Source organism: Sceloporus occidentalis, unplaced genomic scaffold (genome assembly GCF_023333645.1).
Source record: "Sceloporus occidentalis isolate IW3139 unplaced genomic scaffold, rSceOcc1.0.p SCAF_2, whole genome shotgun sequence".
NCBI lineage: Eukaryota > Metazoa > Chordata > Lepidosauria > Squamata > Phrynosomatidae > Sceloporus > Sceloporus occidentalis.
Genome location: NW_028316982.1, coordinates 179,438,421 through 179,453,839, shown reverse-complemented (window position 1 = coordinate 179,453,839; position 15,419 = coordinate 179,438,421). Strand labels below are relative to the sequence as shown.

The 15,419-nt window shown below is 41.2% G+C and overlaps 1 protein-coding gene across 2 annotated transcripts in view; it reads right to left on the bottom strand.

Annotated features, from left to right (window-relative positions):
* SHROOM2 (shroom family member 2) overlaps nucleotides 1-15,419 on the bottom strand; it is a 159,167-nt gene that overhangs the window by 75,280 nt on the left and 68,468 nt on the right. For both annotated transcript variants that reach the window (XM_089511592.1, XM_089511593.1), the window contains exon 2: nucleotides 10,573-10,724. In XM_089511592.1, the coding sequence (XP_089367718.1) occupies nucleotides 10,573-10,724 (152 nt within the window). The remainder of the gene's footprint in view (nucleotides 1-10,572; nucleotides 10,725-15,419) is intronic.

Here is a 15,419-nt window from a genome sequence, read left to right as displayed (position 1 = left end):
TTAACTGCCATGGCTCAATAGCAATAGCAATGGCTCAATGCTATGGAATTCTGGGATTTGTACTCTTGTGAGATATTTAACCTTCTCTGTCAGAGAGCTCTGGTACCACAACAAATTACAAGTCCCAGGATTCCACAGCACTGAACCATGGCAGTTAAAGCAGTGTCACAGCATCTTCTGCAGTGGAGACGCAGCCTGTGTTTGCACATGTGTGTACTGGGTATGCATTCATACTATGGAGATGAAGAACCTTCCAGAGTGCATGCTCTCAGAAATGAATGTATTTTATTTCTTTAGAATATTTATATATTCACCAAAAGTTTTTCAGAGAGCTTTACACAGTATTTGGGGGGGGGGGGGGGAGGGTGTTAATACATATGTTTAAATGAAGTAAAGTGGAGTGTGGTGGAGTCTCCCTCCTTGGATGTCTATAAACAGAGGCTGAATGGCCATCTGTTGGGTATGCTTTGATTGAGAGTTCCTGCATGGCAAGGGTTGGACTGGATGACCCTTGTGATCTCTTTCAACTCTATGATTCTAAGCAGATTATAGTCAACAAGGGTTTTACCTGTATCTCATATATCTTCTACCACAATGCAAAAAATATGTGCCTCACCCTGCACTTGATGTTTACAATGGCTCTGATCCTTGGCAGCAGGGCAAAGAGGAACACAGTTTCATAGGGAACTGCTTTGTACGGAGTCAGACTATTGGTCAGATACTGTCTATTCTTAGGACTTGTTCTACCATTAATCAGAGTAAGGCTGACACCTCTGGCAACAACGTTTTGGTGTCTTCAAAAGGCAGAAAATTGGGTCTGCTGCTGAGGTCAATGGCAAGTTCCTAACTGGTTAACTGCATTTACTCTTGGGCCAACTGCATTGATTTGGACCAGGATATAAAAGGAGCCTTAGAGAAAAGCAATGGCAAACCTCTTCTGAACAAATCTTGCCAAGAAAACCCCATGGTAGGGTTGCCATAAGTCAGAAACAACTTGAAAGTACACCACATACATAAAGGGAGCAGCAGGACGAGGAGGATTGGTGACCTAGCTATACAACGTGTTGTTATCATGGTGACAATGGCAGAAGGCTAATCACCCATCTTCACCTGCTGCCACATGGTAAGTGCTGTATGATGGACAGTAGTAGAAGCCAAGTAATTTAGGGGGAGGAAGACTGACAATGTTTGCAAGAAAGGGGGGTATGATGGACAGTAGTAGAAGCCAAGTAATTTAGGGGGAGGAAGACTGACAATGTTTGCAAGAAAAGGGGGGGAGTGTGTGTTTTCCACTTTTTGAAATGAGAAAAAGAAAGTTATTTCTTAAGTTTTTTGACCATACGGTAGTACAGAACATACTTTGTACACAAAATTATTCAATAACAGCTTAGAGGATTTCAAAAAATTGACTTAACCTATGACTAAGTTGGCCAATTTTTTGGAGTTGGCTGCCATCAACTTGCTTTTTCAAAATAGGATTTGGCTTACTTTGCTTGCCTTACCTAGCTTTGGGATTTTCAGGATACAGACTACCAGAATCTATATCCCACCTATACAATGGGAAAAGGGTTTATAGAATATCTTCTAAAAGTTCTTTAACAATACACTACATGTTTGTGTATTATACACAATGCTTGCATTTTCACACACCTGTCTAAATTATGCACTTTTAGTTCTTCCTTTGCACTTGCAATTCAATAGGAGTCTGGACTGTGTTAGGCTGTTCCCTGTAGAAATAAATGATTGAACACAGTCCCAGATCTGTTTTTCATTATCTAGTTTCAAACAGAAAAGCAGAACAACTGAGGAGATGGTTAAAAAGGCAGGGTTATTTTCAAATGGGAACTTCAAACACAGAGAGTGCAAAACAGGGTTAACAGTCTTCTGGGCCCCACTGCACTATGGTCCTGTTGTACCACAGGGCACTATGCATAGTGCCCTAATGAATGTTGTCACAATTCAATGGAAGGTTTCTGTATTGTGTAAGAGATGTAGCTACATCATCATAAAGGTACTCATAAATTCTGATGCAGGCTCTCAACCAGTGTCTCGTGATTTTTGAAGGATGAGAAAATAATATGATGTTTAGGGGAAAGAGAATGGATTGGTATATAATAATTACTAATTTCTAACTAATGGCTAATTTTTAATAATGGTATGAATATGTAAAATTTGTACTCCTTATCCAAGACGTTTGGTACAACTTTTGACAAAATAAAAATTTACATGAAGAGAAGTAGTCCGGTGCATTTTCTTATTGCAGTTAGGTTTGAGTGAAAGTGTTTTTTTAGGAAAATGCCTTGAAGTTACCAAAAGGAAGAAAGGAAGAACACAAGAAAGGAAAAGGTGTTCTATGAGGATGGATCAATTGTTAATCATATTGTCTCAACTGCAAATAAATAATAATAATAATAATAATAATAATATTTATTTGTATACCGCCCTATGGGAAACCAATCCGGGCAGTTGACAACAGTAAAATATAAAATACAACAATTAAAAACACTTTATCCCTCCCCCCCTTAAGACAGTATTAAACAGTATAACATATTAAAAACACAATATCAAAGCATAAAAACAACAATTAAAAACTAAAACCCCTGATATCCCTCTGTTGATCCTCAACCATCACTAAGATGGGGCCACGGGAGGAATGAGGGAATCAGGGAACCTGGACCGGGATGGTTAATCTGGAAAGGCCTCCCGGAAGAGATCCGTCTTGACCGCATTTTTAAAGCTGTCTAATGATGTTATCTGACGGATCTCATCCGGCAGGTCGTTCCAGAGTTTGGGGGCGACAGCAGAGAACGCCTTCTGGGAGGTCGCCGCAAGCCTAGATTTTAGAGGCTGCAGTAAGTTCTTCCCAGAGGACCGGAGAGCGCAGGGAGGATTGTACAGGAGGAGGTGGTCCCTGAGATAGCTTGGACCCAAGCCATTTAGGGCTTTAAAGGTGATAACCAACACCTTGTACTGGGCCCGGAAGCTGATAGGCAGCCAGTGGAGGGACCTCAAAACTGGAGTAATGTGGTCCCTCCTAGATGTTCCTGAGACAAGCCTGGCTGCCATGTTTTGAACCAGCTGTAATTTCCGAGTCAAGCACAGGGGTAGCCCCATGTAGAGTGCATTACAGAAGTCAAGGCGTAAGGTTACCAGCGCGTGCACAACCGTCTCGAGATCCCTTACTTCCAGAAAAGGGCGCAGCTGGCGTATCAGCCAAAGCTGATAACAGGCACTCCTGACCGTCGCATTTACCTGATTTGTCATCAGGAGCGACGAGTCAAGGAGCACCCCCAGACTGCGAACACAGTCGCTGGAGGAGAGTGTGACCCCATCCAGGGCTGGAGGTTGCAACCCAATTCTTGGTTTCGGGGCCGCTACCATGAGCACCTCCGTCTTGTCTGGATTCAGTTTCAATCTGTTTTTCCTCATCCAGCCCATTACCGCCTGAAGACATTCATTGAGAGAAGAGATGCCATCAGAATTCGAGGCTGACGAACGAGATACGGAGAAAAAGATTTGGGTGTCATCAGCGTACTGATAACACCCAGCACCATGACTCCGTATTATCTCACCCAGCGGCTTCATATAGATGTTAAATAACATCGGGGACAAAATAGCCCCCTGAGGAACCCCACAAGTGAGGTACCTCTTACTGGAGCTACAGTCCCCGAGTAGCACCCTCTGAGACCTGCCCGAGAGGAAGGACCGGAACCACTGCAAAGCAGTGCCCCCGATACCTAACCCCCTCAGGCGGTCTAAGAGGATGCTGTGATCTATAGTATCGAAAGCCGCTGAGAGGTCTAAGAGCACCAAAAGGGTCACACTCCTCTGTCAATGCTCAGACGCAGATTGTCGGTCAAGGCAACCATGGCAGTCTCAACCCCAAAGCCTGTCCTAAAGCCGGTTTGAAATGGGTCTAGATAATCGGTTTCATCCAAGACAGCTTGGAGCTGAAGGGCAACCGCCCTCTCGATCACCTTGCTCAAAAATGGCAGCAATGACACCGGCCTATAATTCCTCATATCCAGGGGGTCTAGGGAAGGTTTTTTCAGGGGTGGCCTAACCGCCGCTTCCTTTAAACAAGATGGAATATGTCCTTCCCTGAAGGATGCACCGATGATATCCGTAAGGAATCTCATCAATGCATCCCCCCACTGGATGGCCAGCCATGATGGGCAAGGGTCGAGAGGGCAAGTTGTCTTCCTCACCTTACCAAGCAGCTTGTCCACGTCATCAGTACTCATAGATTGGAACTGATCCAGTATGACTACATCGGCGGAGTCACTGGACGCCTCGTCGACTCTGTTTCAACGGTGGCATCTAGGTCGGCTCTTATCTGAGAGATTTTGTCTGCAAAGAAGTTGTTAAACGCATCACAGCATGCCGTCGTCGGGTTAAGTAAGGGATTTGGCACAGGGGGCACCTGCGTCATTTCCCTCACCACCTTAAACAGCTCTGCTGGACGGGACTCTGCAGACGCAATACGTGCAGAGAAGAAGGCTCTCTTCGCTGCACGTTCTGTCGGATAAGAGTCGAGTCTGTTGGTACAATATGTTGGTACAATCCAATTGCTTTCCAAAAATGGAAAAAATGAAATGATGTTACTATTAATGGATAACATATTCTAAGGTATCTAAATGAGAACATTGTTTCAAATCTCTTCCATATTATACTGAAATACCTGCAAGCTCTTTCGAGTAGTAACTATTGCATGTATGGGTAAATCAAAATTTTCTCTCTCAGGTAGTCACACAATTCCCTCTTCATGACTCAGAAAACAAGTAGTAAACTACAGTTGGCCTTCCACGTTTGTGGGGGTTAGGGGTGCAAGACCCCTGCAAATGTGGAAAAACCACTAAAAAAACCCATAAGGAAGCCAGTTAAAGGGATGGGTAGGCGGGGCAAAAGGAGCAGGCATGCACTTCTCTTCCTCCCCTGTCCTCTCATTCCTTTAATTGGCTCCCTGCCCCTTTCCCGGAGGGAAAAGCTGCCTTCCCAAGGCAGCTATCCCACCGGGGAAAGGGTGAGGAGCATCTATCCCCCCCTTCCCCCCCCCCCCCGGGGTAGGTGCCTTGAGAAGACAGCTATCCCACTGGGAAAGGGGGCTGGATGCTCCCTCCCTTCAGTAAAATATCTGCTCAAAATAACTGCATTTTAATAGCATATAAGCAAATGGCAAAACCACGTCTGAGTATTCCTTGCCTTAAAAAACCATACGGATACATGAGGATGCTATAAGTCAGCAAATGACTTGAATGCACATATATACACATACATAAACTAGGCAATATAAAAATTCTATTCCTTCTGAATCTGCTCCTCATTAATTTCACTGGGTCTCATTTAAATACAAAGGAAGAGGAAGGCATTTTTCTGTCCATTCTCACTGTACTATGGACAGATACATATGCTTTGGACTTCAACACCCAGCAACTCCAAAGAGCATGGTCAATGATAAAGGATCACAGGAGCTGTAATCCAAAATATCTGGCAGTCCAAAGATTCTCCTAGCCCATGCTATGCAAAACAACAATCACCAATCCCATAATCCCTAAACTGGGACTTCTAAAAAACAATTAAAAATAATAAAAATCAGTGTTAAAAGACAATATAATTTTAAAAGTACAGCACTCTCTTAAATTTTCTTTTTAAAAATACCTTTAGTTCTGAAATGAAAGCTAGCATGGCATAGTGGTTTGAGTGTTGGACTATGACTCTGGAGAGCAGGCTATGAATCCATGTAAATCCACTATGTGACCCTTGGCAAGTCACACTTAGCCTCAGAGGATGGCAATGGCAAACCTCCTCTGAAGAAACTTGATCAGTTCACCTTAGGGTCACCGTAAGTTGGAAACAACTTGAAGGCAGATAACACACACAGTTCTAAAAGTCCTGTTAGAATAAAAATGTCTTTTCCTGCTTTCCTCTTCCTTTGTATTTAAATGTGAAGATACTCAGCAAAGAGGAAGCTATTCTAATCTCCCCTGAAAGGATGTTTCAGAGACTGGGACAGCTATCTCATATCCTCACTAGCCATGGCTGTGAAACTAATAGACCGAAGAGATAGCTTCTCCTCAGGATTTTGTGGCCCAAACAAGCCATATGAGATATAGTCTGACCCAGGTTATGTAGGGCTGCTGCTTCTGCTGGTATTATTGTTGTTAGTAGTAGTATTCGCAGTATTAGCAATATTAGTAGCAGCAGCAACTGTTGTTGTTATTGTTGTTATCCCACTTCCCCCAAAAAACTGAGACTTAAAGGAGCTCACAATTTAAAAGAACAATACAATTAAAAACATAAAAAAGTGAGCATTAAAACAGAATTAATCTATTTACAATATTAAACAATTCAATCTCAAGTCAAAAGAATAAAATGCAATTAAAAAAATGAAAAGCTATTAAAACAGTTCAGTTAATACAATGTATCATCCACTAGCCTGTTCTTTAAAAAAAACCTTTCTGTTTTAAAATCTCTCTGAATAAAAAGATTTCAGCCAGGGAAGGAAGTTCTAGAGTCTAGGGGCAGCCACCAAGAAGGCCTTTTCTCAAAACTCCACCAATTATACTGGGATTGGTGGTGGGACTGAAAGAAGGACCTCTCCTGATGGTCTCAGAGCTCAGGCTGATTCATACAGAGATATATGGTCTGCCAAATAGCTATACAGGACTTAATAGGCCATAACCCCACATAGCAATAGCAAGTTCATTTCTATACTGCTTATGTATTTAAGCACTCCCTAGGCGGTTTACAAAATTTATACTAATTGCCCCCAACAATCTGGGTACTCATTTTAGCGACCTCAGAAAAATGCAAGCCTGAGTTGAGGTTGAGCCCCCTGGCTGGGACTGAACTCGCAACCTTATGGTTTGTGAGTGAGTGGCTGAAGTACAGGCATTTAACCTTGTGTGTTATACACACCTTGTGTATTATAGGTCACAAAGGCCCTTTAAATAGTATATAAAGTTCAAGCAGCTTAAACTTCCCTCAATGAATTCTGATTTAGAGTCTAGCCCACAGGGTGATCAGCACTGGAGAGTGTACTGTAGAGATAGCTGAATGCCACAGATTCATATAAGGCCGTCACTATACATGCTATTTTTCCAGTACCTTTCGTAATAATTCCTGCATGAAAACTAACACCTTCACCATCAGCACACATTCAGCTGATGACAAAAACTGTCCATGGAAATCAAGCCAGGGCTATCTTGCTAATAAGAATCTCCTACCACTATCCAGATACACATTTATGTAAATATAAAAAAAGATGATGAACATTCATAGCAGAAACTCTCTGGATACCTAAAAGGAAGCTCTTTTGAAGCTGAGAGGTCACAAAACAATTAATTATACTTTGGAATGTCTGCAGCCTTAAAGGGCAGCAAGTAAACAGATTCTGAAGTTTACTCCATTACTTAGAGCGTAGATGATGCATTAAATGTGTGTTTTTCCAAACTGTAAGCCAGTGCAGGACCAAATAGTTGTGAATTATAATACAGTCCAGATGGGAATTTGTTATAATTTATTGGTTCCTGGGAGATATTATTTTAGTAGAATGCCCTGAAACTATTCACACTATGTCGTACAGTGTCATCTGTTGTTATGATTAGTGTTCTTCATTTGTTGCTCCCTTTCACAACAAGACAAATTTAACTCACTGTTCAATGACATACACCCAACAACTCATGAACTTAAGTTGGTGGGTACACATAACAGGGCTTACTCTGTAGCAGTGCCTCCACCATATAACTCCCTACCCAAAAAAGTTAGGCTTACCCCATCTCTTTTAAATTTCCAATGGGAAGCCAAAAGAGTACTGTTCCTCAGGGCATTCAGCTATTTAAAATTGCTGCTTTAGCTGTTTTAAAACTGCATTCTAAGGTTGTTTTAGACTCATTTCAGGAGTTTTTAAAAAACATTTAAAAAATGTTTTTATTTTTGCATTGTTTTAATTGGTTGTTATTTGTTCATCACCTTGGAAGCCCTTGTGAGCTGGGCGGTGATACAGAAATACTATAAATACATACACACATACATTCATACATATATATATTATTTTCTCTTGATAAAAACATGAGAACAAAACAGACTTTTCAGGAGCCTAAAAATAAAAGCCCATGCATACCTTACTAAAAAGTAAATTTGACTGATCTAAACCTATTAGTCCTGACTCACATGTTGTTGTTGTTGTTGTTGTTGTTGTTATGCGCCTTCAAGTTGACTCCATCTTAATGGCAGCCCTATCATAGGGGTTTTTGGCAAGCTTTATTTAGAAAAGATTCCTAACTAAAATAGACCTGTTGAATGAAAGAAATTCATGTAAATTGACACTGATTCAGTGAGTCTATTTTACATGGAATTAACAATAGGATTCTGGCCATTAAGTTCAATGACAGTTTTATTTCTGTTATGATTTTTCCCTTAAGTTATGGAACTTATTAATGCATAATCTATGTATGTATTAATACAGGCACTAAAAATTTGTTATTTCTTATTTAGTGGCATCAGGTTACAGACAGCTACCTTTCCCAATCTTTGTTATCCAACAATGCTGACAAAAAATGTTGTTTCATGGGTGTTAGAAGAAAAGGCATGGAATTCATTAACTTTGAATGTGGAAGACCTAGGGCCTAGCGATCACCTGTCATGGGCACTTTATGACTCTTAACTTAAACCCCAAAGATATATCTTGAGAGATTGCTCTTAGTTGAAAAAAAAATAATTATAGAACATACACAAGGAAGAGGAGAAGTATGGATGGGATACAGCCAAATTATACAAGCGGGGTTGAAAACATGTTGGTTTGAGATTGCTAAGTATATGCTGTAGACCTCCTTAGGTTTCCTTAGCAAGTAGCAACCATTTTCCCATTCTATACAGGGTCTTTTTATACCAGATCTCAAAATCTCAGGATCCCCTATCAACGCTGGCTGGGGGATTATGTGGTTCAAAAAGTAACTTTTCCACACTTTTACAGCCATTTCAACCTGTGGCAGGAGTGGGCAATTTGGCTCCTCTAGATCAGGGGTCGGCAATCTACGGACCGTGGGCCGGATCTGGCCCAGTGAAGCCTTGGGACCAACCCCAGCCCACTCCTGCCGCCGATTGCCACCCCCGCATGGCCGTGCGGAGGAAGAGGAGGGCAGCGAGGCCTGGGGTGGAGGAGGCGAGGTGGAGGCGGTGCCTCCTGCGCATGGCCGCGCCACCCTCCCTGCGGCCTCCTCCCTCCTTCTCGGCCTCCACAGAGGCCGGGAAGGAGTGAGGAGCCCGCCCGTGATCACACGTGCCCCGCGGGCTCCTTCCCGGCCTCTGAGGGGGCCTTGGTCTCCTCAGAGGCCAGGAAGGAGGAGGAGGAGGGCGCCTGCGCGGGCAGCCCCACCAGCTCCTTCCCGACTTCTGAGAGGGCCTCAGCCTCCACAGAGGCCGGGAAGGAGGAGGAGTGTGCCCACGCAGGTGGTCCCGCGGGCTCCTTCCCGGCCGAGGGGGCCTCAGCCTCCACAGAGGCTGGGAAGGAGCAGGGGGGGGGGTTCCTCAATGTAAAAAAAAGGTGTCCTACATTTGAAAATGTTGTCCTACAATTGTCCCGGTTTGGATGTCCTGACTTATGGCAACTCTACCCCCGCCGCAGCTTCCGCACCGCTCCAGGCGCCATTTTGAGTTCGGCCCCCCAGTTGTCTGAGGGACAGCAACCCAGCCCCTGGCTCAAAAAGGTTGCCTACCCCTGCTCTAGATGCTAGGCTGTAACTCCGATCAGCCTTAGCCAACTCAACTACAGTTGCAGCTGAAGAACATTGAGATGGTCAAAATTATCTCACCCGTAATCTATGACACTGTACAGTTGGGCCTTCGTATCCATCAGGGATCTGTTCTGGACACACACAGCCCGGCAGATATGGGGAAAAAAAAGAGACATCAAGTCCTTTTGTACCTAATGGCAGTGTTACATGCATGCGGCCAATAGTAGAGTCATATGCATGCAGAGTGACATTGGGGACAATGGGGCTTGCCATTGGGTGGCAAGCTCATAGATAGTGAGGCCCTACTATAGCTATGATAAAGCTACACAGCACTTAAGTAGGTATGGCTATTTAGATACTGGCACAAGGGGTTAGGATGAACAGTACACCTAAACCTAAGGAGTTCTCAAGGCTCCCTTGAAATGAAATGATGTGTGTATGCTCCAGCTTTTTATCCTACAAGCTTTTTCAACTGAAAATTGCTACAGAACAATGCTGCAAAATCTTTGGCTTTTGCAACTTCCTGGAAAATGAAACAAAATTAGTGGAAATGTTTTAACAAACAAATCAGAAAATAGTTCTTTGTCCACAGGAATCAGCCATGTGATAACTTATTCATAAAGGAATGCAGATTCTTTTTTCAAAAAGAGTTTAAAATAAATAAATCAATAAAATTTATAAATCACCATGAACCCAGTTTATCTAGCTGAGACAGTTTAGATTTTGGGCAGTTTCAAGACCATAGTTAGAAATATATGAAGCTAAGAGTAAGAGAATCATTCAACAGCCTCAAGCAAAACTAGAACTTTGTTCTTGTTATTGTGAATTATGATCTTACCTTTTCACCACAAGCTTTAGAGTCTTGTGTGAGCCTTTCACTAAGCAGATAGCCTCTTGCCGGAACCCAGAAAGGCCTACATCATTGATACTGATAATTTCATCTCCAGCCAGCAGCTTGTCAGCAGCTGCAGCTTTACTGCCTTCTTCAATCTGAAAAATAAAAATAAGTAGGAAATTGTGAAGAGAGGCCAAAGTAGCTTACTCTGCAAGTTAACAGTAACAAAACATTGACATTTCAAAGAAAGAAAGACAAGAGGGAGCCAAAGCATCCTATGTACCAATAATTTCAAATTTGACTCTCAAATCCTGGAAACCACAGAGTTGGGAAATGCTACCTTAAATGCTAATAATAAGGAAATCAAGTAGGTCTTCCTCAAAAGAAGGGAAAGATCTACTGAATATTAGGTGACAGCTGTACATCAAGCTGGACTTCATGTGATAAGCTAAACAAGAAGATAAGTTTATATGGGAACAAGTCATCCATAGGAAATCCTGATCGCAGACCATTTAGGCTTTAAAGATCACAGCAACATTTTGGTTTCATGGAAGTCACCAAAAGTTATGTATAAATAAATAATATATTTCCTAGTTTAGTCAATCTAATTAAATACGTGAATAATTTTTATTTTGTAACTATTATTTGATCGGAGTGATATTTTCAATAGTATGTAAGAATGCAAGATAGGAAAAGTATGGAAAAAATAAGAAGAAAACATATAGAGAGAGAATTAAAAAGAAATGTAATAAGATGTATTATTGCCAGGAAATATATTTCATTTGAATATGAACAGTTAGATTTTGTGTAGGCAATGTGGTGTCATTGTCTTATTGTGTAAAGTAAAGTATTGTATATATATTTTTATTTAGGATAAGATGTTAGTTTATGTGATTTTGTACTTTTTAAGAGATACAATAAAATTTATTTTTTAAAAGTTATGTATACATAGAATTATATAATCTGTATAGTTTCTCAAGTTGGTAACCTGTAAGGTATTCTATATCAAAACCAGTCTTACATAGATTACATAACAATAATCTAGTTCAGATATGAGCAAGGCATATGGGATGGCTGCTGGATTTGTCTTATCCAGGGAATGGCCCAGCTAGTAAATCAGTCTAAAATGAAGAAAAGGCACTCCTGATTACTAGCAGCACCAGATCCAAGAGTACCACAAAGCTCAGATCTAATGTTACATCCACCAACCCAGTTCAGATATGTTCTACAGTTATTAAAATAGCTGGTTTGCTATAAGAGTTTATACTGACATTTATTTTCTTTAATTTGAAATTGGAAGGGGATTATTGCATTATATAGTGTTGGGGACCAACTTTTACTGAGATACTTTCCTGTTCCACCTGTCATTTTACTTGTTGCCAGTGCCACTGTGACTGAACCTTAGGATGTGGTATACTTAGCATGCAGATAAGATATCTGTCTTTTCAACAAAACCCAGCTTGATTAGGGAGATAAGTGATGGACTAGGTGTCAGTGTACAAACAGAAGTTTAATCCAGGCAAACTACTGGTGGTGTTGGTTGAAGGAAATAATTTGAGTTTTCCCAGCTCCACCTTCTGGAATTCAGTTTCCACAACATATTACCTTTTAGTCTGTCCATTGCAGAGTGAGCTAGCATAATGTCATTATAATTATATTGCATAAGTGTGTCAATATCAATGTCAATATGTAAGTAGGATATTAAGGGCATCTGATTTGAAGTGTACATTGAATGGGCTTCCCCTCTTATTGTACATGTGTAGCCTGGTTCTATTCTGATCTTGTCCCAGATCTGTATCTGGGATTGTGTCATTGCACTAGCAAAAGGGCCAAAGTGCTGATGATAACACATTTTCAGAGTTAGTGCAAAGTAGAATTGTTTTTAGTTTTTATTGCACAATTAGTTTGCGAGTGGTTGAACAACTTTTTGTGCAACTCATTACACAACCTCTGGTGTAACTAGTTGCTTTGCGCAACCACATCTGTAAAAATCTAATCCAGCGCAATTGTGCCAGTGGAAATTTTCATTTTGCCAGTGTTAAATTTGATATATCCCTTTGTCTTCAGAAAACTAAACTTATTCAGAACAAATCTTTGAAAAATATGGCATATTTTCTTCTCTGAGGCTTTTGTTCAACCTCTGGAACACTGTTCTGGATTCCTTTACCTAATGAAATATGACAAGTATCTTGTAAGGAGAAAAGCTTTTTTGCTTTTGCAAAATTACGTGGAACATCTTTCTTAATACCCCTGCATAACCCCCAAGCTGAAGTTAACATCTGGCTGTACAGCAAATCTTTCAGCATGATCCGAGGCCTACTTGAGTTGCTTTTTAAATCTTCTCATTTCCGTTTTGGAGCATGCAAGACAGGGATACACTTTTTTACAGATCCAGCATGAATGTAAAAGGCTGAAAACTCTGGTAACCTGAAGTTGGAAAGGTACCTGGAGAATCCTGGATCCTGACCCTCCCAAGGGTAACATTTTCATTTTTTATTTTAATGCATTTCTATATGAGCTCCAAAGAGTGCTGACATGGCTAACTAATCCAATTATTGCCTGAGGATAAGGAATAAAGAATGGCTGGGAGTCGGTGCTGAACTAAAGAACCACACTATCCAAAACAAAGTTATTTGGGCAGGCGATACAGAAAAACCAACAAACAGCAGCCCCCCATCTCTGGCAGTAAAAACAAGAATTACCCTACCACAGTATATTCATAAATGAAGAAATTTACTGTTCTGTCATGGCATCTCAACCCTCATTCTGCCTAATGACAGAGCTGGTTTCTAAAGCAAAGAAGCTGTGATCTGGGACCTAATGCAAACAACATTAAGAAGGACCCTTGAAGTACCGAGAAAGTGTAAATCAGGAATAACTTTTAGAGATGGGAGAAACTGAAAGAGAGCATGTACCTAGAATCATAGAATCATAGAATCATAGAGTTGGAAGAGACCACAAGGGCCATCCAGTCCAACCCCCTGCCATGCAGGAACTCTCAATCAAAGCATCCCCGAAAGATGGCCATCCAGCCTCCGTTTGAAGACCTCCAAGGAGGGAGACTCCACTACACTCCTAGGAAGTGTGTTCCACTGTCGAACAGCCCTTACTGTCAGGAAGTTCCTCCTAATGTTGAGGTGGAATCTCTTTTCCTGCAGCTTGCATCCATTGCTCCGGGTCCTAGTCTCTGGAGAAGCAGAAAACAAGCTTGCTCCCTCCTCAATATGACATCCCTTCAAATATTTAAATAGGGCTATCATATCACCTCTTAACCTTCTTTTCTCCAGGCTAAACATCCCCAGCTCCCTAAGGCGTTCCTCATAGGGCATGGTTTCCAGACCTTTCACCATTTTAGTCACCCTCCTTTGGACACGCTCCAGTTTCTCAATGTCCTTTTTGAACTGTGGCGCCCAGAACTGGACACAATATTCTAGGTGGGGCCTGACCAGAGCAGAATATAGTGGCACTATTACTTCCCTTGATCTAGACACTATACTTCTACTGATACAGCCTAAAATCGCATTGGCCTTGTTAGCTGCCGCATCGCACTGTTGACTCATGTTCATAACCCATTTCTTCCAAAGCATTATGAGGATCAGAGGTCCAGCACTGAACATACATAGTTAACAAACAAATCAGTTGCAGGAGTCAAGAGTTTAAAATTTACCAGCCTAACTGGACCATAGCTATGCCAGGAATCAAAACTTAAGAGACTTTGTGCTATGCTGATTTAAAGAGAATTCATCTCCTAGGACTGCAAGGAATGTTTATTGTTCCCTGGGAGGCTGTTTATTTTTGTTTTTAAGGTTGGCAATACATTGAGTTTAGAGCAGGGAGCATTTTGTTACCCCCCTCTAAGCATCATACTTCAGCAGGGGGTGGGAACACGGACACATTGGCGGCCCACAGGCATCCATCTGCAGAAGTGCTCAGAGCAACTGCAGGTCACAAGTAAGCCTGGTTAGAAATCAAACACATTTTGCTTGCAACCAAACACATTTCTCTCCCTTCCCACTTAATTATAATGAGAAAGGAACATTTAAGGGGATAAATCTTTTTTTTAAGGTGGGCTGGTGATTTCTTGAGGAATACCAGTTTGACATAATTCTTAAAATATGGTTCCCTGTTAAAGCTGTTGGAAAAGCCTGCATGCCAATGTATTTTGTGGAGAGAAATACAAATTCTTTCAATTATACTAGAAGAACATTTAGGTTATCAGATCTCAAAGGAAATCTTCATTAGAAGGAACAAGTGCCTATTAGTTTTGTACTACTGTATTTGACATTACAGTGGTTCTGGTTATTTTTTTAATCCATGCATATGCATCCCTTGCCATATCAAATTACTATGTATAATATACATTTTATTCAAAAGAAGCAGAGGAGATCATACTATTGTCAAATGCCTTGAGCTATTTACTCAGTTCCTTTGGAGGAGTTTAGCAGAACATGCAATTATATCAGAAGGAAAATCTTTTCCTCCATATTAATATTTACAAAACACAGAGAGATCACATCTGAAGGCAAAACAGAAAAACAAGGAGAACAGAATGTTATATTTACCTAGAATGGTGTAAGTCAATTTAATTGAAAACACAAAATACTGTAATTACATCATGATTTGAGAAATTCATCACACATAAATCAGTTCTTGTTTCTCTGATTTGTTTGTTTCCAGGATGTTTTTTTTATTATCTGTCAACTCAGTACATTAAGGTCCATATCAATGTTTATAGCACTGTTCCCACAGCTAGAGTATGCATGCAGCATCCAAAAGAGCTCACAGGAGACCAGAGAGGCATCATAAATGCCAGTCACATTGTCAATGCTAAACAAGTTGTACCCTCAGCA